Genomic DNA, 23,248 nt, shown 5'->3' on the forward strand with positions numbered 1-23,248 from the left:
TATAACACGCAACTTCATGGATATCAACTTCTGGTTTAATTTTGAATTAGAGAATGCTAATCAATCATTACACAGTATCCTGCTTGACAAGTAAGTATTTTAAAGCTATTATTGGCTCTTTTGGACCCATGGTCAGGGTTGTATCATTTGTTATGTGTTATAGTAAGTTTAGTGCCATATTTGCCCTCGTAGAGTGATCAGGACAGTGGGGTCTTCAATAAAGGCATATCGTGAGAATTTGCCTCGTGATCACTTAATGGAAGGGAGCTGTGATCGGTTATCTCCCTGCAACACACGTGCGTTACTACTATTACTACTACTACTGTTGCTGCTGCTGTTGCTATTATCACCATTATCATTGTAAATATAGAAACAAAAATGTTTAAGATGTTTAATCTTCTTTATTGACTTTAACGACTTGAGCATCTTGTAAAAGTATGTACAACTGATAACAGCACTGAACAAACAAGAATTGGTAAATAGAACAAACAAGCACAATATAAGTAACAAATAAAATCTGTAGAGTGGAAAATGTGCTCACATGATCTCTGTATGAACAGGAATACAAGGTTCACACGCGCATAAATATGTTCATATCATGTTTCTCTTAGACCCTCTCTGAGTGTCGCCACCTGAACTCAATATATATGAGCGCAACATTGTGCAATACTTCACAAGGAATATACATGTGCGATAAACATGAACACTGTCGTTAAAAGTCGACCTTGAGATACAGTCGAAGGAATCAGTCTTTTCAGGACACTTATCAACCAAAAAACATCATGTGAAATAGCCATTAATTTGATTTGAAAGAACCATTGTATGAAACATGGGAATCGGGCGTAAAATATGTTTTATGGGAAAACGAGATTTCAAGCATTGTTATTTGTCAGACACGGACATCTGTTTTGTCTGAGATATACAGAAAACATATGTCACTTAATCTTACATTGATTACGTAGTTTGTTTTGTATTTGTTTTTCTGTCGGACATTTCGATACATTTCTAAACGAATCTCTAGAGGCGTGCATTCACATGTTTGATACAAGCAGAACAGCTAAATTTACAATCAAAATTTACAACTGAAAAATTACTACTCCCGTTTACGCGGTGGTATCTGTTTGGCAATCAGTAGGTAACGTCACTGGAGTTTATAGCAATTGATGCATAATGTCATTAAATAAACACACAATATATACAAGAGATCACAGTCCAGTTCAGCTCCTTGTAGAGATCAAGTTTGTATGGCTCGCCTGTAACTCTTGGATAATCCACAAATTGATGACCGAGGCATGCAACTACAGTACAAAAACAACCCACAATATGGCACAATAAGGCTGAATGGAGATTATTTTTCCTGCAGCCAAAATATGCTAACTGATGATTTTTAATACTGAACACATTAAGATACACATTTTGTAATTGACGATTTCTTGATGTAAGAAAATGGGAAATGTTTCCGAGTATGGGATAGTTTCTAAGATCACTACAAAATACAAACATGAAATGGAAGAATCGAAAGAAACAGCCACATGCTTACCATAAGTGGATATACATATCTCTTCTTCCATGTCACCGTGATATTCGTGAGTCCATATATTTCCACATAAACTGAACATTCAGGCATATCGTCTTATGTCAACTACATATCAACCTATATCTTTAGACACTTGAATATTCTTTCATATCTTTCCACATAAACTGAATATGCAGGCATTTCTTCCCATATCAACTTTCAACTAAACGTTAACGTATATATTTAGACGCCCGAATATTCTTGCATTTCTGATCCCATCAACTGAAATGTGCAGGCATATTATCAGGTATATACTGAATGATCATACTGAACATCTAAGTATCATCTTGTACATCTTTCGATATCGCCTGAATGGCATCTTCCCACATCTAATGAACATTCTTGCATATCTTTCACCATAAACTGAATATCTTTAACACACCAACTGACTATCAGTCTTCCGCAGTCTCTAATATTTCAGTCTGTTCTTATTAGTTATTGTTATGAAACATATAGGTTAACACGTGGCTGCTTTCTATGAAGGATCTGGTTGAATTACGTCTTAATATCCATTCGTCATAGTGTTTTGACAGCTGACACAAAAGACAATCGGATAACTTACTTTTCACACTTTTTTCTCTATCGTTTATCTTTAAAAATTTCTTTACAGAAAATGTGTGAAAAGTATTTCGTGTATAAAACAAGACCCTACCACACCTAAGAGTGGATAAACTCCAAAGCCTTAATGCTGTGCGATCTACGCCATGAGGTTCATTAAAAGACTTTTTCATACAACGTTATGCATAGATATACTAATAACACATCACAGAATGTAAACATATACTCCTAATACATCATAGGGTGTGAACACGATATATTCGAGGCATGATAATAGCTCAAAGCCATATTTACAGTGAAGCGTGGGAACTAAAGGTGAGAAGCTGTTTCCTTCTATCCTTCGCTCTTTCCTTCCTTCTTTCCTTCATTTTTGTAAACCTTAACGTTTGGACAGGACATTTATTTACCAAAATGTTTTAAAAACGTCAACCAAACTGATGTCGGAACAATGTAAAGCAGTCAGATCCAACCAACCCAAATCATATGACTATCAGACTACTTCTTACTTTTGTTTTTCACCCTTGTAAGATTGAAATTCATTTTTTCATGCCTGATTATAGACGCTATAGAGATGATTTTCAACACGCTTCATAACACAGGTTGTACTTATCCATAAATACGTTTAACACAAAAAGGACATCAGAAAATAAATAGAAACTGGATGTGGGAATATCTATTATTTAACAACTTATAACGCATCGAATATGAGAGTTGGTTGCAAATTAATACCACACACACCTGGCGAATTCAGACGTTCATAGAAGCAATATTTTTGCTGCTGGTCTTATAGCAATAGAGGACGGACATGTCATTTCCTGCAGGCTTTAGTGACGTCTTGTGTCCAATGTCATTTCTTCCACAACGGCTCTAATCTGTTAGACGTAGGTCTTGAGTAAGGTACTATGTTTTTTTCCGACGCTGGATATGCTAAGGAACGTCGACGCTAACAGCCATGTTCTGACCTGGTACGCTAATTGCTCGTGTTGACGTCAACGCTGCGATTCAGACTCTGGTCTACGTGATTTTCATGTGGTCAATTACAGATAGATTCGTGTACACCGTGCGCTGAAGGAAGTGCAAGTGGTGGCTTTGTTTCAGCTTCTCCAGTGCTGTGCCAAAGATGAGTATCGAGGCAAATAATGTTTCTGTTACTTCAGTGGTTTGCCATAGATCGGTGTTTCCTGGAACCGAGGACTTGATGTCACAATCTTTACTGGTATGTCTTTCCGTCGCTCTCCTCTAGGCCTTCGTTGCCCTCTCCCTTGAAACCCTTCCCTGAATGTCTGTATGTATCGTAACGACATGGCGATCTGCAACGCTCCGATCGCCACCAGAACAGTAACTGCCAAAACGCCGCCTATTACATGGGGGGTCACAACTGACAGCGTGGATGCCTGGGTGGATGGGGAACTCTGAGATGCTCGTGACAAAACAGGTGTAGTTGACTTTGCACCCAATGATGAAGCAGCTGTAGATAGTGCTTGATCCGACAACGACGCAGGTGTAGCAGAGGTTGCACCTTGTGATGAAACAGAAGTCGGCGATGTTTCATGTCGATCAAATGTTGTTGTTGCTGTACCGGGTAATGAAGCAAACGTCGTTGACATTTCCGATGTTACCGATGTTGTATCTGACGTGAACGTCCTTGTTGCTGCTACTGTATCTGACATGGATGTCTCTCTCGCAGATGTTTCTGATTTGGACGTTTCTATTATCGTCGTAGTTTCTATAAACGACGTAGATGTTTCTGTTATCGATGTTGGATGTGACGTCTTTGTCACAGATGTTTTATCTGACATGGATGTCTCTGTTATCGATGTGGTATTTCCTGTAGATCTCCCTGTTATCGATGTTGCATCTGATGTAGGAGTTTTTGTGACTGCTGTTGGATCTGACGCGGGTGCCTCTGTTATCGATGTTGTATGAAGTGTGGATGTTTGTGTTATATCTGTTGTATCTGACGTAGACGTTCTTGTTACCAACGCTCCCTTTAGTGATGCTGTACCTGACGTGGGTGTCTCTCTTACCAATGTTGTTTCTGACATGAATATCTGTGCTGCAGAGGTTTCTGATGTGGATGGCTCTGTTACCGATGCTGAATATGACGTAAATATCTCGGTGGCAGATGTGGAGTCTTCTGTTACTGATGTATCTTGTGTTGATGTCTCTGCAACCAGTGATGCATCTGACATGAATGACTGTGTTGCAGATGTTTCTGGCGTGGACCTTTCTGTCACCGTTGTATCTGATGTCGGCATCTCGGTGACAGATGTTGTATCTACCGAGGTATCCTCTGTTACTGATGACGTACCTAACATAGACGTCGCTTTCATCGATGTTGTATCTGATGTGGATGGCTCTGTTACCGATGCTGAATATGACGTAAATATCTCGGTGGCAGATGTGGAGTCTTCTGTTACTGATGTATCTTGTGTTGATGTCTCTGCAACCAGTGATGCGTCTGACATGAATGACTGTGTTGCAGATGTTTCTGGCGTGGACCTTTCTGTCACCGTTGTATCTGATGTTGGCATCTCGGTGACAGATGTTGTATCTACCGAGGTATCCTCTGTTACTGATGACGTACCTAACATAGACATCGCTTTTATCGATGTTGTATCTGATGTGGATGGCTCTGTTACCGATGCTGAATATGACGTAAATATCTCGGTGGCAGATGTGGAGTCTTCTGTTACTGATGTATCTTGTGTTGATGTCTCTGCAACCAGTGATGCATCTGACATGAATGACTGTGTTGCAGATGTTTCTGGCGTGGACCTTTCTGTCACCGTTGTATCTGATGTCGGCATCTCGGTGACAGATGTTGTATCTACCGAGGTATCCTCTGTTACTGATGACGTACCTAACATAGACGTCGCTTTTATCGATGTTGTATCTGATGTGGATGGCTCTGTTACCGATGCTGAATATGACGTAAATATCTCGGTGGCAGATGTGGAGTCTTCTGTTACTGATGTATCTTGTGTTGATGTCTCTGCAACCAGTGATGCATCTGACATGAATGACTGTGTTGCAGATGTTTCTGGCGTGGACCTTTCTGTCACCGTTGTATCTGATGTCGGCATCTCGGTGACAGATGTTGTATCTACCGAGGTATCCTCTGTTACTGATGACGTACCTAACATAGACATCGCTTTTATCGATGTTGTATCTGATGTGGATGGCTCTGTTACCGATGCTGAATATGACGTAAATATCTCGGTGGCAGATGTGGAGTCTTCTGTTACTGATGTATCTTGTGTTGATGTCTCTGCAACCAGTGATGCGTCTGACATGAATGACTGTGTTGCAGATGTTTCTGGCGTGGACCTTTCTGTCACCGTTGTATCTGATGTTGGCATCTCGGTGACAGATGTTGTATCTACCGAGGTATCCTCTGTTACTGATGACGTACCTAACATAGACATCGCTTTTATCGATGTTGTATCTGATGTGGATGGCTCTGTTACCGATGCTGAATATGACGTAAATATCTCGGTGGCAGATGTGGAGTCTTCTGTTACTGATGTATCTTGTGTTGATGTCTCTGCAACCAGTGATGCGTCTGACATGAATGACTGTGTTGCAGATGTTTCTGGCGTGGACCTTTCTGTCACCGTTGTATCTGATGTTGGCATCTCGGTGACAGATGTTGTATCTACCGAGGTATCCTCTGTTACTGATGACGTACCTAACATAGACATCGCTTTTATCGATGTTGTATCTGATGTGGATGGCTCTGTTACCGATGCTGAATATGACGTAAATATCTCGGTGGCAGATGTGGAGTCTTTTGTTACTGATGTATCTTGTGTTGATGTCTCTGCAACCAGTGATGCGTCTGGCATGAATGACTGTGTTGCAGATGTTTCTGGCGTGGACCTTTCTGTCACCGTTGTATCTGATGTCGGCATCTCGGTGACAGATGTTGTATCTACCGAGGTATCCTCTGTTACTGATGACGTACCTAACATAGACGTCGCTTTTATCGATGTATCTGATGGCTCTGTTAGCGATGTTGTCTCTGACGTAGACGTCTCTGTGACAAATGTTGTATAAAAAGTGGAGGCTTCTGTTACTGCTGTTGTACCCAGTACTGATGTCTCTGTTATTGATGCTGTCTCTGAACTGGATGTCTCTGTTGTCAATGATGTATCTGGTATGGATGACTGTCTTGCAGGTGTTTCTGACGTTGACGTTTCTGTTACCGATGTTATGTCTGACGTGGACATCTGTCTTGCAGATGTTGCATCTGACGTGGACATCTCTGTTACCGATGCTGTGTCTGACATAAATGCCCCTAGGCCTGTTACTGATGTTGTATCTGACGTGGACGTCTCTGTTACCGATGTTGTATCTAACGTGGACGTCTGTGTTACCGATGACGTATCTGATGTGGACGTATGTGTTATCGATGTTGTATCTGTCGTTGACGACTGCGTTACTGATGTTGTACCTGACATCGACTTCTGTGTTACCGATGTTGTATCTGACGTGGATATCCCTGTTACCGATGCTGTGTCTGACGTGGACGTCTGTGTTACCGAAGTTGTATCTGACGTGGATATCCCTGTTACCGATGCTGTGTCTGACGTAGACGTATGTGTTACCGATGATGTATCTGACGTGGACGTGTCTGTTATAGATGATCCATCTGACGTAGACATCTGTGTTGCAGATGATGCATCCGACGTGGACGTCTCTATTGCCGATGCTGTGTCTGATGTTGATGTCCCTGTTATTGATGTTGTATCTGACTTGGATGTCTGTGATAACGATGTCGTATCTAACGTGGACGTTTTTGTTACAGATGATGTATCTGATGTGGACGTATGTGGTACCAGTGTTGTATCTGACGTTGACGTCTCCATTACAAGTGTTGTATCTGACGTGGACGTGTCTGTTACAGATGATGTATCTGACGTGGATGTCTCTGTTACCGATGATGTATCTGACGTGGACGTCTCTGTTACCGATGCTTTATCTGACGTGGATGTCTGTGTTACCGATGTTGTATCTGACAGTGAAGTTTGGTTTTTTTTTAATTCAGACGTTCAATACTTCAAACAATTTGTACAAAATTCATTAGGAGATATCATATGATATAAGATAAGATATAATAATTCCATCATATATGAATGTGTGAAACCTCAAACATGTTAATTGCGGACAATGTAATGTTATGTCATATGTATGACCACATGTGCTTTCCAAGATAGAAAATGTAACAATTATTCGCCTGATTTCAAAAATTGAATAACCATGATGATAGAACCGTTTCATATGTAAGAACGTGAACGGTGCCAAATAGACATAAATGATGAGGTTCGACTTAACGAGTGTTTGTTGTGTGTACAACACCATTCATATTTCCTAAGACGAAACTATTCGTTGTAATAACTGAAACACCTGTACATCACATACGTACTGATTACAATTACCTGGACCACCATCATTGTCATTAGATATGAATGCTGCTAATGTTTCACAAACATTACAATATAATCACAAAAGATGCATATACGAATGTTTTCAGCACTTTGGAAAGGGGACATAATGTGCATAATGTTGAAGCACCTGAACGTTCCGTTACATCTGTAATCGAGGATACTGATGTAGACGTCGGTGATGTCGGTGAAGTTGTCGTCGACGATGCAGTGTTGTCGGCGGTTGCTCTTGGGGTTGTTGTAGTAGTACTCTGTTCAAAACCTGAAATCGTCGAGATTTCGTTTGAAGGCTTGTAACTGGATGTGTGTGAGGTGGAGGGTTTAGTGATGGCGAGAGAAAGGTGAGACTATACGGGAAGAAGGGAAACTTACGGCATTTACACTCTGGACGTACGAAAGCCTAATGCTGCCACTTTAGTAGCAAAAAATATCATTTTCAAAGAAACTTCTCGTTGCTGCATGATGCACTTTTCATTTTCATCCGAGGTTCAATGATCATAAAACAAAATTTGCTACAAAAGTGGCAGCATTAGGCGTTCGTACAAAAATGTTTTATACTACAAAAGTGGCAGCATGAATACATGACTCGTTTTATGGATAACAACTTCTTTTTCTTCTTCATACGACGATTCAGTTCTCATTCTTGCTCCTTCATCAGATGAATGCTGAGTTACTGCACAGACTGATTTATTTTATACGACATGTTTACACAACACAAGGTGGGAGAATGTACAAAGATAACATTATAATCACAAAGCAAATTTAAAAGGAATATTGTACAAAGTTAAAAACATATTGTAACGATGTGGTCAAGAGCATGTGTTAGTGTATGTGGGTGTTACTGTATACGATAACAAAATGACACGAAGCCAATGTAATGCTAACAATGTAATGATAAAGCCAATGGGATTAGTTTAGCGTTTAGTATATTTTGCAGCGATAGATCCATCCCAAAGTACATGTATTGATTTCACATGAAACGTTAAGCACTACCAGTTACAAACTGATTACACATCCATCCATCCATCCATCCATCCACCCACCCATCCACCCATCCACTCACCCATCCACAACCCCCACCCCCCCCCCACACACACACCCCACACCCACACCCACCCCCACCCCCACCCCCCACCCCCACACACATGCATAGACAGACAGACAGACATGCACACACTTACACACACACACATTCGTATGAATGTTTTAGAACTTTAATGTCTAATGTAACAGGGTCTGTCCGTCTGTCGGTCTGCATATACAGACACATAGCATACAGTGCTTTTCACTACACAACAACTGACACACGGTTGTAGTATTGTACGTGCGCTTCTTAGAATGAGTTCTCTCCCTTGCTAAGCATCCGTTAAAATGACTTGCTCCAGTGAGACATAACGGCATAGCAATGTAAGACGATGCCAGAATAACAAGGTAAGGCGAAGCGACAGGAACTAGAACAGTCTCTCTTGGACCTGTGGAACAGAATTTCGGCTGAAGTCATCCGCCGACTGACAGTCAATGGGAAGGTGTGTGTTGGCGAGTATGGATGCCCCAGGTGTCCACACTCTCCGCTGATGACATGCCCTGACTCTTTTCTCATAATGTGACTGTTTGTGTTCTCTTATTAATTTTGACCATTGAGTCTTTCATACTGAATTGCGGTAATTACGAAACCAACATTACAATGAATATTTAGTCAAATTATTGGAAAATGATTTCTGTTACTTCTGTTTGTAACATAATTAATGTAATAAATCTCATATACGTATTGTTTCTATTTTGGGGTCAAGTGAAGTCGGTGTTAGCCTTTTTTTCGACGAGGTAGTTTCCTTTATTGTCTCGAAAGAATTTAAATGGTTTCCATCATAAGAGGACATGCACATGTAACACATAACATTCACAACAGACGCGATACATAAATCAATCACGGATGCGCATAGCCATATATTAAAACAGCAGTCTGGAAACAAAACCAGGTGTTAGAAATATATTCAAATGGAAATTCATTCAGTGACGACTTTGAAGAGTGAACTAAACTACATATAGAAACAACATTAGTTCGGTTCGATTTGGTGTTGATACTTGGCATTTCCTAAAGACGACCAGAAGCTTTAATTACTGCTGTGTCTAAAGTTTGAAAGAATATTCTCAACAGATAGGGTCCATATTACCATGTGTAAAAATTGCAACTAAACATACTTTGCATAAAATTATTGAAAACAATACCCTGATGGCAGTACTAGATGAAACTGGAGGATTACATCTAAAAGAGGGGTAAAATCCTACTCATTCACTCCTACAGTGCTCAAATGGCTGTTCTTTCTGGACAACATACCTGGACCATATCGCCCCGAATATGTAATAATTGACATAAAACACTAACAGAAGATATGCAACCAACAGTGTCCTTAACATAACTAAGCATACTTACTTGTGGTGGCTCGAAGAGATGCGGGAACGATGGCATCATCAACTCGGAAAATGAATTTACCAGCTACGCCAACGTTAGACAGTTGTGTTATGTTGATGAGTTCAGGAGATTTGGACCCTGGCAGTTGGTACGACCTCATCCCATCTCCGGCCATTAGCGCGCTCTAAACAGACATAGTGGCCATATGCAGTTGAATGGGGAAAGGTCTATAGTGAGATGATTTACTCATGGGATATAGCATCAGTACATAAACTGTCGTATGTGGCTGTATCAGAAACGACAAAGGATTTAACTTTAACCGTGATTTATTTGCGTAATAAATCCCAGGATGCCGTGATGAAGATTACAGAATGATGACAATGTGGCTGCGGAAACTCCCAATACATCCAGCTATGACAAAATGTAGCGTGAAATTTGAATTTTACATTCGAAACGTCTTGTGGATATCCAGATGTTAACGCTGGTGCACTCACAATAGACGATAGCTCCCCTTTGGATAACATTGGTCATCAACCGTGTGGTCACTAGTAGCCTGACGAAGGGGCAAGGAAAAGCGCAGAAACGTCGTCCGTAGAAAAAGATGAAGTTGGCATCCATTTTCGCTAATACTTTTTCTTATACTTGAATATCATCTTATATATGCCTCTGAAGAACCCGCGTATGTTCATTGTTGTAGGAACCGAGCGACTCACATAGGGATGGCATTACTAATAATACCAACTAAAATTGTTGCATTTCTTTCATGATGTATATTTACATGAAGCATAAATAGCTAAGGGAGCAATATGGCGGGCCGCCATTGACAAGTACTGTCACGAAGGGGGACAATAGTGGCCTCACATATTGAACCCAAGTGGTCCGCGTTGCGATGAATGCTTTTACTATCAGCATCTAGAGGGTCACTTGTCTTTTGTCACTGCAATTCGCTGCAGTCGCGCCGGGATGCTCTAGTCATGGGACAAATCCCTCAAACCAAAACGCCACTTGACAGTGGACTTATGCTAATGAACCTCAGTATATTAAAACAATTATTTATGTAGCTTCACACAACTGCATTTTCATTACCAACGGAGAATCAGGATAATATCTATGTTTGCTTCATTTATGGCCCCTGAAGTACATAAAAGGGTGGGCGGAAGAGAATTTAAAATAAACAAATAATATTCAAGCACTGTGAGAGTGAGAACATTTAAGAACCAGTTTTGAGCTTTTTCCCCTATAAAACGTACAAACCATGAATGAGTGAATTTAGTTTTACGCCGCTTTCAGCAATATTCCAGCAACATGACGACTGTACAAAAAGTGAATACACACGACAAGTGATAATAACGATCCATATTGAACACTGGACCGAGATATTCAGTTCATGCATGGTTACGTAACAATGTTTACGTTTTACAGCAGCACCTACATACCTGTGTACGGACAATAGGTTCTGTGCCGTAATACTGTGCGGCAAAGTCGGAATTATCATAGACCCATTCCAACCTTTCATAGAACATAATCACAGCTGATGCCGTACCATCCGTGGCCATTGTGATCTGGAATGTGTCAACCTAAAGGTACAGAAAACAAATTGTAAAATACAACTGATCATTCACCGGAATCACAAATCTTATCGACAAACCGGAACTATTTTTAACATATGTTATACTTGAGATTATACTGTTTGGAAAGTACAAATGCTGGTACTTTTCTGAGCTGAGTCCCATTCGGGATTCGAACCCACATCCTCAGTATCAAGAACCTAATCGTTGGCACACAAAGTCAGCCGCCTAACGCGTTTAGCCACCGCGGCTTCCTCAAAAATGAAAGTCGGACAATTGGTAGTCTAGACTGCGGACTTAGTGTACCCCTCTAAATACGTGGCACGGCTCCCTCGGCCGAAAACTGTAATTACATAATGCCATTTTGAAAGAGGCCATATGAAACATATGATACTTTTTACAGCCCAGTGCCATTCGGGATTTAAACTCACACCCTCAGAGTCAGGATCCTAATCGCCAGCACACAAAGTCAGTGGCCTAACGCGCTCAACTAAGAAAGTGTAATCCCAAATATAATATATGTTACATATGAACACTTTCTAAATGGCAACTATCTGATCAAGTGTATAATATAGTTTTATGCCACCTTTAGCAAATATTCCAGCAATATCACCGCCGGAGACATCAGAAATGATCTCATCCAATTGCACCCATCTTGGGAATCGATCCTGGGCTTTGGGCGGGAACCCTTTAACCACTAGACTACCTAACTGCCTCTTGTCGTGGATGTGGTACAGTTTTTAAGGTAGACTCAATTTGCCATGCACAGTTGCATCCTCTGGACATGCCAGATCGTTATTCGATTCATTCATATGTTTCCATATTTTCACTAAATAGGTAACACCTTCTTAGAATGACCTCAGGCGCAGGCGTGTCCTTCCAGACTGAAAAGCACAGTCAGGCATGTGATGTAATCTTTATGTCAGCCCTGAAACATAATCACACCCTTAAACAACTTGCCTCGTTGTTGACTGTGCTGAATGCAGTGACGTCAACCCATGTCGCCAATAGTACCCATGTCGGGGTATAGTCTGACGGGAATTCCTGATATCGCCTTACGTCATCTGCTATAGTCTGTCGTAATGCGAGCGAGGTACTGAGGACGTAATAGACGGTTCCACCCCCTGTTACATCAATGTCACAGCAAAGAGCGCACACTGCTGGAACAGTTCCGGGGTCCATGACCGTATTCTGAAATGTTTCGGCCTGCAGGAATGTGACAGAGCCATCATTGTTCACCTGCAAAGGAAAATTGCCGCATTGAAACAAGATCTTTCGTCCGTTTTATTACTCACGAAGAGTGTTATTCGTGTTTCCGTAATCCTAAAATACACAAACCAACATTGTAATAATTACTCTTTAGGCAGCGAAATGTTCCTTGAATGAAACGTGTCTACGACGTACAAAAGAGTCTCATCAGAAAACGTTTTGCATTGATATTTTCATACTACCTCTCATTAATGTATTTTCAGAAGCAGCGCTGTGTTTGTATCCATGGACACACTGATATGTATTGACGGCGACACATAGTCAAATCTGGCAGGCCGAATTCTGGCCGAACTCTTTACCGATTGTTTGCAAGTTTACCTTAATACAATTTCGATGAACGTCGGGATGTTCTCGATGACAAATGGACACAACATGAATACATTAATACAGTCTGTACGTCCTCAAGCACAGATGGACACAACACGGATACATTAACACCGACTGTACTTCCTCAACCACAGATGGACACAACACGGATACATTAACACCGACTGTACTTCCTCAACCACAGATGAACACACCACGGATACATAATACAGACTGTGCGTCCTCAAGCACAGATGGACACAACACGGATACATTACCACCGACTGTACTTCCTCAACCATAGATGAACACACCACGGATACAAAATGCAGACTTGTGTTCCTCAACAACAGATGGACACAACACGCATACACTAACACCGACTGGATTTCCTCAAGCACAGATGGACACAACACGTATACATCAACACAGGCTGGATTTCCTACCTCATAGATGAACACAGCACGGATACATTAACACAGGCTGGACTTCCTCAAGCATAGATGGATACACCACGGATACATTAACACAGGCTGGACTTCCTCAAGCATAGATGGATACACCATGGATACATTAACACAGGCTGGACTTCCTCAAGCATAGATGGATACATCACGGATACATTAACACAGGCTGGACTTCCTCAAGCATAGATGATACAGCACGGATACATTAACACAGGCTGGACTTCCTCAAGTATATACGAACACAACAAGGACACATTAACACAGGCTGGACTTCCTCAACGATAGCTGACCATGAATTATTTCAAACACTGACACACCACACCTAGATCAAGGTAATTCCGGCAGATGATGCAACAGTTCTTTGCATCAAGTCTCGTATCCGGGTCGGGGGGAACAGTTACTGGAAAAGAGCATTTTACTGAACTTCATGGACGAACAAACCTGGCCTCTGATAGACACAATATGTCATGCGAATGACGGATGCATTTGAAGTCGCATGGCTTTCCGGGTTGCCGTGATTCGAGACCACATGTCAATAAAATCAGTGTCGACCACTGCAAAGTATAAACATTAATGATTGGATACATAAATTCCTCAACACACTCTCACACCATCAATCTCCACAACACTACGATGAGGCCTGTAAGTAGTGGAATGCTAAAAAGACTTATATTAGTCCCCTGGTGTACAAGAGTTTAAAATAACAGGAGTAGAAGTCCATTCTATTTTGTTGTACGTGGGACTTGCTAATGATCTTTAGCGACAAAACCCTCCTTGTGGGAGATCATCTCTCGGTATACAGATTGTCGAACGCAGACTGAACTGTCAATGATTTCTAAAAGATTCGACTTGGCTGATCATGTCAAACCCGGACACAAAAGCGTTAAGATCGCTTATACATTGCAACCAATACACCCACAGTTTTTTACTACAGATATTTACACTGCCATCGCTTTACCGTCGCACAATCAGCTGTTCTGTCAGAATATGAACATGAAAGTCCACATTGACAACATTCGATGTTCACTTTCCAAAATTAGTTCGTGATGAGCACTGACACATTCTATTCTAAGATCAGCTCTGTCCCAAATATCTCGTTTCAAATAACAGAATGTCCTTCAGAGGTAATGAATGGATAAGTCAAGAAAGCTCCGAGCTGGAATGATTCAAATGGAAGCAGCTAACAATCCGGTAAAAGCAGCTTTGATTCAGTGTACGAAAGCGAAAATATGCGTTGACACCAGCACTAGGCTGTTTTTTGAGGACGTTTGAATCAAACATGATGCTGCTGGTGTGTGTCACCACCCATGTTTTTTATGTTTTTGACAATATTCTATTTCTCTCAAACTCAACGAATATTGAATAAGCTGCTTTACCTTTTGTTCAGACATGTCGACCAAAGTGCCTGTGATGCACACACCAAGTACAAGTTTCATATACTGTAGAGTATGTACATGGCCGTACCACGTTTAAGTTTATAAACGTCTATCGAAGTTTAGGGTGTCCCCATACTTTCTATACGTACCATAATGACGTGGTCTAAATCGTTTACATGGCATGCAATGTTACACAATGATTGACATTATTTCTCGTTTTTTTCAACGTTGATATATCATTCTCATTGTACATTCATCACATGTTTACTCTTCCATTGTAACACGTAGTGGTATTCATATAACCTTGTGCGTGTTTAACAGTCCCGCTCATTTTACTGGAAGTAAAGTATTATGTCTAAAGCTTAGTTATTCATATTGACCAAATCCCCGGCCTAGCTAATGTTATGGTGAAACGGAGACAATCATAGAGACATATAGTGTGCTGCTCTCCTCTGCTCTGCTCCGCACTGCTCTCCCAGCCACACACGGACACCCACAGCTATGCCAAGTGTTCGAATACCTTACCGCACGTAACACAAGTCTCTCCCCGTCGTATCACATCCTGCTGCACTGTGAACCACGTACAGGGGCATGGAGATCTATAATCACTGCGTCGCACACACAAACTCGTAAATCTCCCAATGACGAGTTTGTAAGTTTTGTGGCTTCATACAAGGCGACACTTTGGTGATAGATTCAGTCATGTGGAGTGAACGGGGAGGACTCGAGGTCTTCTGTGAACACAGCATCACTCAGTATGACTTGTACACTAGGTCTAAAAACTTTGATTTGTGAGTCGTTTTACGTCACCCACACACGCAAACGTAAACCACACTGTCACACGAGCAGTCTTTTTTCTCTTTGAAACCGAAAACAATGGGCCGCGGTGTCTTATAAAAGACAAATGTAGAACATCTACGAAGCAACAGAACAGTAAATGGCGGCCTTGAAATCAATCCTTAAAACCAACGGTAGCTACTGCAAAACTATTAAGAGATTAGACGCACTAAACAGACCATACCTCGTGATCCTGTACATGATACAGCTAACCAAGCCCCGACAGTTTAAGGTCTCTAATCATAGTCTTAACAGTGCAATACATGACGTTAAAACCTATGTTTCTTACCCTGCGTTTTATCGAAACGAACATATTTCTATCTATCAGGAGGTGAGATATGTTGGGAAACGTCTTATTCAGGACACCCTTAGTTAAGAAAAAATGCTCTTGTGGTGTAGACACGTATACCACCATGGGTTCCGAAAGCCATGCCTGAGCACATAATTGTAAGTGTGCCACCATTTCATCAAAACAACCTCCGACAGATCGATAGATAACAGTCATGAACGAAAACGCCAAACATGTTTCAGACACATACATTTCTGCATTATAAGAATGCAAATTTACTCATTCCAGATCATGTGTATATTCTAAAGAAAAAAAGAAAATCATAGCCAAATATTTAGGGCCCATAAAAATGTTTTCAGACTCCTGCTTAAATGTGTTTTGATAATTCGTATTTTAATTGTTCACTTTAGGTGCATGTGATGTGTGGTCTTAGTAAACACATACATGTATATGTGATACTGCTGGCCCAGCAGTGGTTAACGGTATGAGCCTTATTTGATAGCTGCGCAGGCAATATAAAATTCATTTCTAGTTTGAGTAGCCTGCGAATAAATGGAGCTTTATATCTATTTTTAAAAATACCTATTTGGAAACAGTGACAGAAAGTTTAGGATAATGAGTGATTACTCCAATATTTGGATGATTAGTTTGTTTCATATGTAGTAAGTGTTTCTGTTCATATACGATATGCGTTTCTTAATTATCTCAACCGAGGAGCAAAAGACAGAATATCTCACAGATGATGTAGAATGACTGGTGTTTAGTTGAACATATGTAGTGGTAGCGACAAGGAACCACACTGCAGAAAATTCACTTCTCCACGTCTGCGTGTTTATTTGACAAAAAAATCACACATAAATTTATACTTATATATTATACATGACAATGAATACGTTAGATGCAAATAGAGGGGTTTATTGAGCGAACAGGCTAGGAGTCAAGTGGTTTGCAGCTTCATTTCGAAAGCCAGTCTTTGAACCCAAATAGTTTTGCATACAAATGCACAAAAATAGCTTTTCACAGCTCTGCAAATGAAGTTTTTTTCTGTGAAATATGTTCATTTGAGAGACAATTTTTTTGTCTACTGGAATGAGTGATGGCGAAATTGAGTGATAGTGAAACATTTATTTAAAGTTTTTACTGCACAAAACACATTCAGGATACTTTCCGTTTATATATTGCATATGGCAACTGTCACCTGATCGCGAAATAGCAAATATGCACACGAAAACGTATTGGTTGAAAAGTGAAAGTTGTTCATGGGTTTGAAGTTTCTGAAGGAATTATTCAGTTGGCAAATTACATAGAGCGGTTGAAAACATGTAATTTTTCGCTCATTTCCACATCGCGTAATGTGTTTCCTAGCGGTTGATATATGCTACGTGAAACAAGGAAGTGTTGCAAAATATCAACATTTTAAAATGTACTGTCAGTTAAATACGCATGGTCCTTGAGAATTTAAATTTTAAGTCGACCAGCGACATAAAGAACAGCGATCAGCAACAGTTTTGAACCACCATATTCTCCCTTGTAATTTTCATGCTGGGATGGGGTATCGGAGGCTTCTGGATGTCCCGTGTTTTCTCTATGTAATCCATGTAACTAACCAAGCAATACAAACTTTGTCTTAAACACAAACCACCATCCAAGTTTTTACAGTGACGCCTCCAATCCCGTTATATTGTGGAAAAGGCCGAAAAGGTTTGACTTCCGAAAATACTGAGAGAAACAAATTTTAATGATGAATCGCAGGAAACTTTTCCAGTTTTCATCACCACAGCGCTATTTAAAGCTAGATAATAATAAAGGAGCAACTGTATTTTCGTGTGATCCTTTATTTTTTTCTTTCAGTATATATCATCCAACATTTAGGGCATGTAGAAGTGGAATGTATATTTTACTCACAATACAGAAGCTGACATCTGTATATCTTGCTTTCCTTATAATGCAACTATTCATGACATGCCAAAGCAGGATATCCGTAACTGATGTAATATACAGTCCTAACATTGATTCTATATCTGTAATATCAATCTGTCTACTTCTCGGATTATATACCATCACTTATGTGATACATCTGCATCTGGATGGAACAGTTATCATACCGAAGATATATGTGTAGAAATGTTTTAATATTAATCTGCTCGATGCTGTTGAGAAAAATATGCTGCCTCCAGGCACAACCGCAACACACGCCATCCATACACCTAGCTTTCAAATACTTGTGACCCTTCCTTGTCAATATTTTATTGAATTTTAATAAATCCATTCTTAAAGAAGTTTCATGGTATTATATTATACCCTAGGATTTAAAAACACATGTGCGGGTGTGAAATATGTTCCCCTGTTTCACCTGAAGACTTCATCTAGAGTTTAACGCTCGTGGATTATGCGCCGACCAAACAGCCTGTATTCAGCCCGAGGTCCCTGTGAGGTAATACTATCATAGCATCCTCATCAAACAGTGTTGTCGGGACATGTAATTATCAGTTACAGCCAAACATTTTTCGCAATACACAGCGAAATGTTGTGATTGATATGTGCTAGCGTTTGTTTGCATGTATAACTTGTGTAACACACAATAATGTGTCTGACTTACGTGTGACAAACCCGTTGTAAGTGTAATGGAATAAATGACATATTCCGGTAAACTGTAGAGTTACATTGTTTATTTCAGAATGCAAGCATATATATATATATATATATATATATATATATATATATGTGTGTGTGTGTGTGTGTGTGTGTGTGTGTGTGTGTGTGTATTGACTGATATATTGATTTCCAGGTGTCCCCGCGCCGTGTGCATATAGAAGTTTACACATATGAAATAATCCGTATAGGTCTGGTACTAGTAGCTCCTTTAAAATGAAATTTTCGTCATCGAGCTGTTCTGTTACACGTGATAAAATATACAATATGTTTTTAACTGAATATAGTTCAGATGTGCATGAATCTGAATGCTGTTTATTTCAGTGAGGCATTTAGTGATGTCGAAGTCCTCGTGCCGCGCCTATATCAGTCGTATGGAAATGACAATGTATACGTCGTCGAGAAGACATTTACAGTGTGTCTCTCTACGTGCGTCTGTGATAGCATCTGAGGACTCTTAACGTTAAGTGTGGTCACCCACAGGGGTCATGATGATGAGGGATAGGTATTGTCCAAGAAACTACTTCATGAATATTATAAATATATGATGAGGCACTGAAAGGTATACGGTCACACTTATCTGACTACAACAACCTTAAACTTTCAGGAGTCACGTTTTATGCTTTATCAAACTTTACAGTTTACTATTACTTCCATTGAATGCATTAATCGGGTTTGCATATCTGTCTATTTATCGCTGACTATTCAAAGGCCACAGTATGACTAAATATACAATAAATTCAATTTTGACTGCGGAATATATTTCATGGAATTACAAACTATGCATTCAACAACAGAAGTCATTCAATGTTTTTATAAATTATTCAAAGCATGTGTACATACAGTAATGTCATATTTGTAAGAGGAAAAATATGATTTGAGAACAAACACCAACTGCATTACACTTGAAATTTCCAAGAAAATGATAAATTTAGATAAAGAATTGTCTTTCGCACAGTATTACCGTTGTCAAAAAAAAAAGGTTCACTGGAAGATACTTACATAAGCAGTAGTGTAGGCAGTTCCATAAAATGTGAAAGGCGGCTGAAGACTGAGTGAGGGGCTGGAACCATCATCCGTTTCGGGGTTCACTGTGTGACCAATGAAGGGAAGCAGCGAGCACCTGACTGACCACATGCTCGAGGCCAGAAGCAAGACTGACCAAAGGACTTGGCGACAGGTCATTTCCAGGTCAGTGCAATGAGGACACTCTGCAATAGCCATCATTGCATGTACTTCTACATCCTTCTTGAGTATCGTGTTCCATAGTCCAAGTAAACGAAATATTTACCGTTAAATTATGATGACACGGTTCAGTCAAAGAGAAGCTATTGTTTACACGCAAAGAGAAAAACGACCAGTTGCCACATATATTCAGATATTTGTCATATTAGTACTTAAATAACCCCATCTAATTTCAAAATATTTCTCACAAGGAGATAGGAGTAGCTTTGGACAGAAATGACACAGCATCTTAATAATAGCGCCTTCATAACCCGCATGTATCATCAACAATAACCCCCTTACCTTTGACGCCTCTCGTGGCAAAATGTTCCACCTCTATCCCTTTATCACATAGTTTTATGACTGATTCCCAAGAAAATGGCAATAGATGTGTGTTTCACTTTTCATGTTTATCTCATTCGCGAAATGCGGGTAATTCCCTTCTGAAAATCCACACTGATTCAAGGACGCTGAAACATCATACACACAGGTGAGACAGAAAACCAGCGGATACCACGAAGATACCCACTAAACTACCGAAACAGTATCAACAGAGTGGGTTGTGCCTCTTGCTCGTGGGTCAGCCTACTGCGGTGAGTCATCCTCCCTATGCCTGACGATGATGGCGGTTCCCTCCCCGAAAGATCTGACCCGTCATGAAGTGGGTGTCTGAAGCAGGGTATTGTGTGATTGATGGGCCACAGAGATTTGGTTATTGCCCGACCCACATGTTTATCTGAAACCCTCCAGATCGTACCTGGTGATTACACTGTACACCTCGAAAAAGCTCATCTTTCATACAAAGGTGTCATTGGAGCCACACAAGCGTATAACGTGCTTGTCTGAAAAATAATACATCTTCAGCTTGAGTTATGAGTTATGTTTTGGTGGAGATATTTGCTTTCTCGCATTATCGTAAAGGATATATTCCTCTATGCAGATAATGTTTATCCGAACATCGTTTAATATGTTTAAAGTAGCGAATAAAGATCCACACGTCGTCTATTTATGTATGAAACTGGGCAACACTTCATGAAGTGTACAGAGGCTGTAATTTCTATGCAAGCAATAGGATTTTATCCTTATCGTTTAGACGTAAGAACAGATAGTAACTAAACCTGGAAGAGCTAGTAATTAATATGCAAGGAAGTATGCTCAATGAGATATGGTGTCAGTGCCACTGTCGATTACGACTTTTCAAATTGACCTACCTCTTGGGTATTCCCGACTTGAGCAGCAGCATATAGCCTAGTTAGCCTGGAGACAGGTATACGTTGTCTGACAAAGCCGTCGTAGACATCGCCCTGGTACAATGTTTTATGCTAAGTCTGAAGCCTTGTAAAATATCCAGCCAAATGTTTCACCCAAATGTTTTAGTCAGGAACAATACGACATAGGGTGTTGGTTTCAAGCGTTATGTTTGCCATGTAAAATATGCAGGTATATGTTTCAGTCAACATGTTAGTGGTCTAAAATATGGAGGTTTAGTTTCAGGCGTCATGGTTATCATGTGAGATATGTGTTTCAATCAACGCACCGTTTATACAAAACGTCTTGGTAAACCAGGTGTGGTAAACCAGGTGCGGTAAACCAGGTGCTGATGGGCATCAAGTGAGAGGCAACCAAATGTGCGGTAGGTACACTAGTTATGTGTTAAAGGCAACATGTACAGTAATGTACAATATTCATGCATGACTTCTTTGACAATGTGTATAATCATAAACGCCATTCAGTTTTTGTACCAGGCAACATGTAAAATCACATATTCTGTCTAGGACTGTGTACCAGACAACATGTAAAATCACATATTCTGTCTAGGACTGTGTACCAGACAACATGTAAAATCACATATTCTGTCTAGGACTGTGTACCAGACAACATGTAAAATCACATATTCTGTCTAGGATTGTGTACCAGACAACATGTAAAATCACATATTCTGTCTAGGACTGTGTACCAGGCAACATGTAAAATCACATATTCTGTCTAGGACTGTGTATCAGGCAACATGTAAAATCACATATTCTGTCTAGGACTGTGTACCAGACAACATGTAAAAGCACAGATACTATTTAGGAATGTGTACCGGATAACACGTAAAACCACATATACTATCTAGGAATGTGTACCGAATACTATATAAAATCACATATACTATCTTGGAATGTGTACGGTATAACATGTTAAATTACAGTTACTATGTGTACAAGACAACGAATGTGTACCGAATAACATGTAAAACCACATATACTATCTAGGAATGTGTACCTTGCAACATTAAAAATCACATACATGTATACTATCTAGGAATGCACCGGATAACACATAAAATCACAAATGCCATAATTTCATATGCATCATTCAGTTTTATATGAACCGGACAATATGTAAAATCATAATACATCACCGAGTTGTATGCATCAGAGTCTGACAATCTGTAAAATGACATACATCATCAAGTTATATGTATTCGACAGAAGTGAAAGTCATTTTCACGTTCAAGTTAAATGTATCGGGGAACATGTAAACTCATATAGACCATCTAGCTAGCTATATATATATATATATATATATATATATATATATATATATATATATATATATAGATATATATATATAGCGATTCTGTTTAAACTGAAATCCCTTTGTACATATCAATATTTCACTACACTTGTAAACTCATATAGACCATCTAGCTATATATATATACACATATATATATATATATATATATATCGATTCTGTTTAAACTGAAATCCCTTTGTACATATCAATATTTCACTACACTGTGAAACGGGAAGGCATGGATAAACTTAACGAAGTTTCGACGCCTCAGTGGTTCAGCCCACCACTCCAACTGTACGACATTACAAGCATGGGTGTGTAAAGCCAACACGACCTAAGGTACACAAAGCCATCACGCAATGGATTCACCAGAAAGAGTACTCCCTAGTTACGTGTTACATATTATACCATACATTAAAAGCCATCTTATTTTTGTCACGTGTGCATGGATATTTGTGGATCAAAAAGGAGTGTATCACATAACTCGTTTATGCTTTTGGTGTCAGCTATCATATATCACAGAGAATGGTTTCCCCTCAGTAATCGGCACTCCAGTTTCTCTCTACAAAGACACCCTCTTGCCTTATCAGTTTGTCTTGTATAAAACCAACACCACGGCTTAGTTTAAATTACCATTTTTCAAGTTTAAGTAGCGTAACGCTAACAGCACAGTGAGAATGTTTGGTAATGTGAGTTCGAAACAT

General features: G+C 39.9%; 1 protein-coding gene across 1 annotated transcript; it reads right to left on the reverse strand.

Annotated features, from left to right (window-relative positions):
* Window positions 1-381: 381 nt before the first annotated feature.
* Window positions 382-20,559, reverse strand: LOC137291484 (uncharacterized). Its single transcript, XM_067822838.1, has 7 exons — window positions 20,283-20,559; window positions 19,758-19,966; window positions 12,520-12,798; window positions 11,428-11,568; window positions 10,013-10,175; window positions 7,712-7,843; window positions 382-7,151 (listed from the first exon to the last, which is right to left on the reverse strand). The coding sequence occupies exons 2-7, from the start codon at window positions 19,938-19,940 to the stop codon at window positions 3,283-3,285; spliced, it is 4,767 nt and encodes a 1,588-aa protein (XP_067678939.1). The 5' UTR covers window positions 19,941-19,966; window positions 20,283-20,559; the 3' UTR covers window positions 382-3,282.
* Between the last annotated feature and the right edge of the window lie 2,689 nt (window positions 20,560-23,248).

This window comes from Haliotis asinina, chromosome 7 (genome assembly GCF_037392515.1).
Source record: "Haliotis asinina isolate JCU_RB_2024 chromosome 7, JCU_Hal_asi_v2, whole genome shotgun sequence".
Taxonomy (NCBI): Eukaryota; Metazoa; Mollusca; class Gastropoda; order Lepetellida; family Haliotidae; genus Haliotis; species Haliotis asinina.

What these genes read in the sequence shown, in the direction of transcription:
- LOC137291484 (XM_067822838.1), bottom strand. Translation starts at nt 19,940, where the DNA reads ATGACCTGTCGCCAAGTCCTTTGGTCAGTCTTGCTTCTGGCCTCGAGC. An exon ending in AACCTATTGTCCGTACACAG is followed by an intron (nt 10,176 to 11,427) that starts GTATGTAGGTGC and finishes ATGTCTGTTTAG; the next exon opens with AGCGCGCTAATGGCCGGAGA. An exon ending in ATCTCTTCGAGCCACCACAA is followed by an intron (nt 7,844 to 10,012) that starts GTAAGTATGCTT and finishes CGACGATTTCAG; the next exon opens with GTTTTGAACAGAGTACTACT.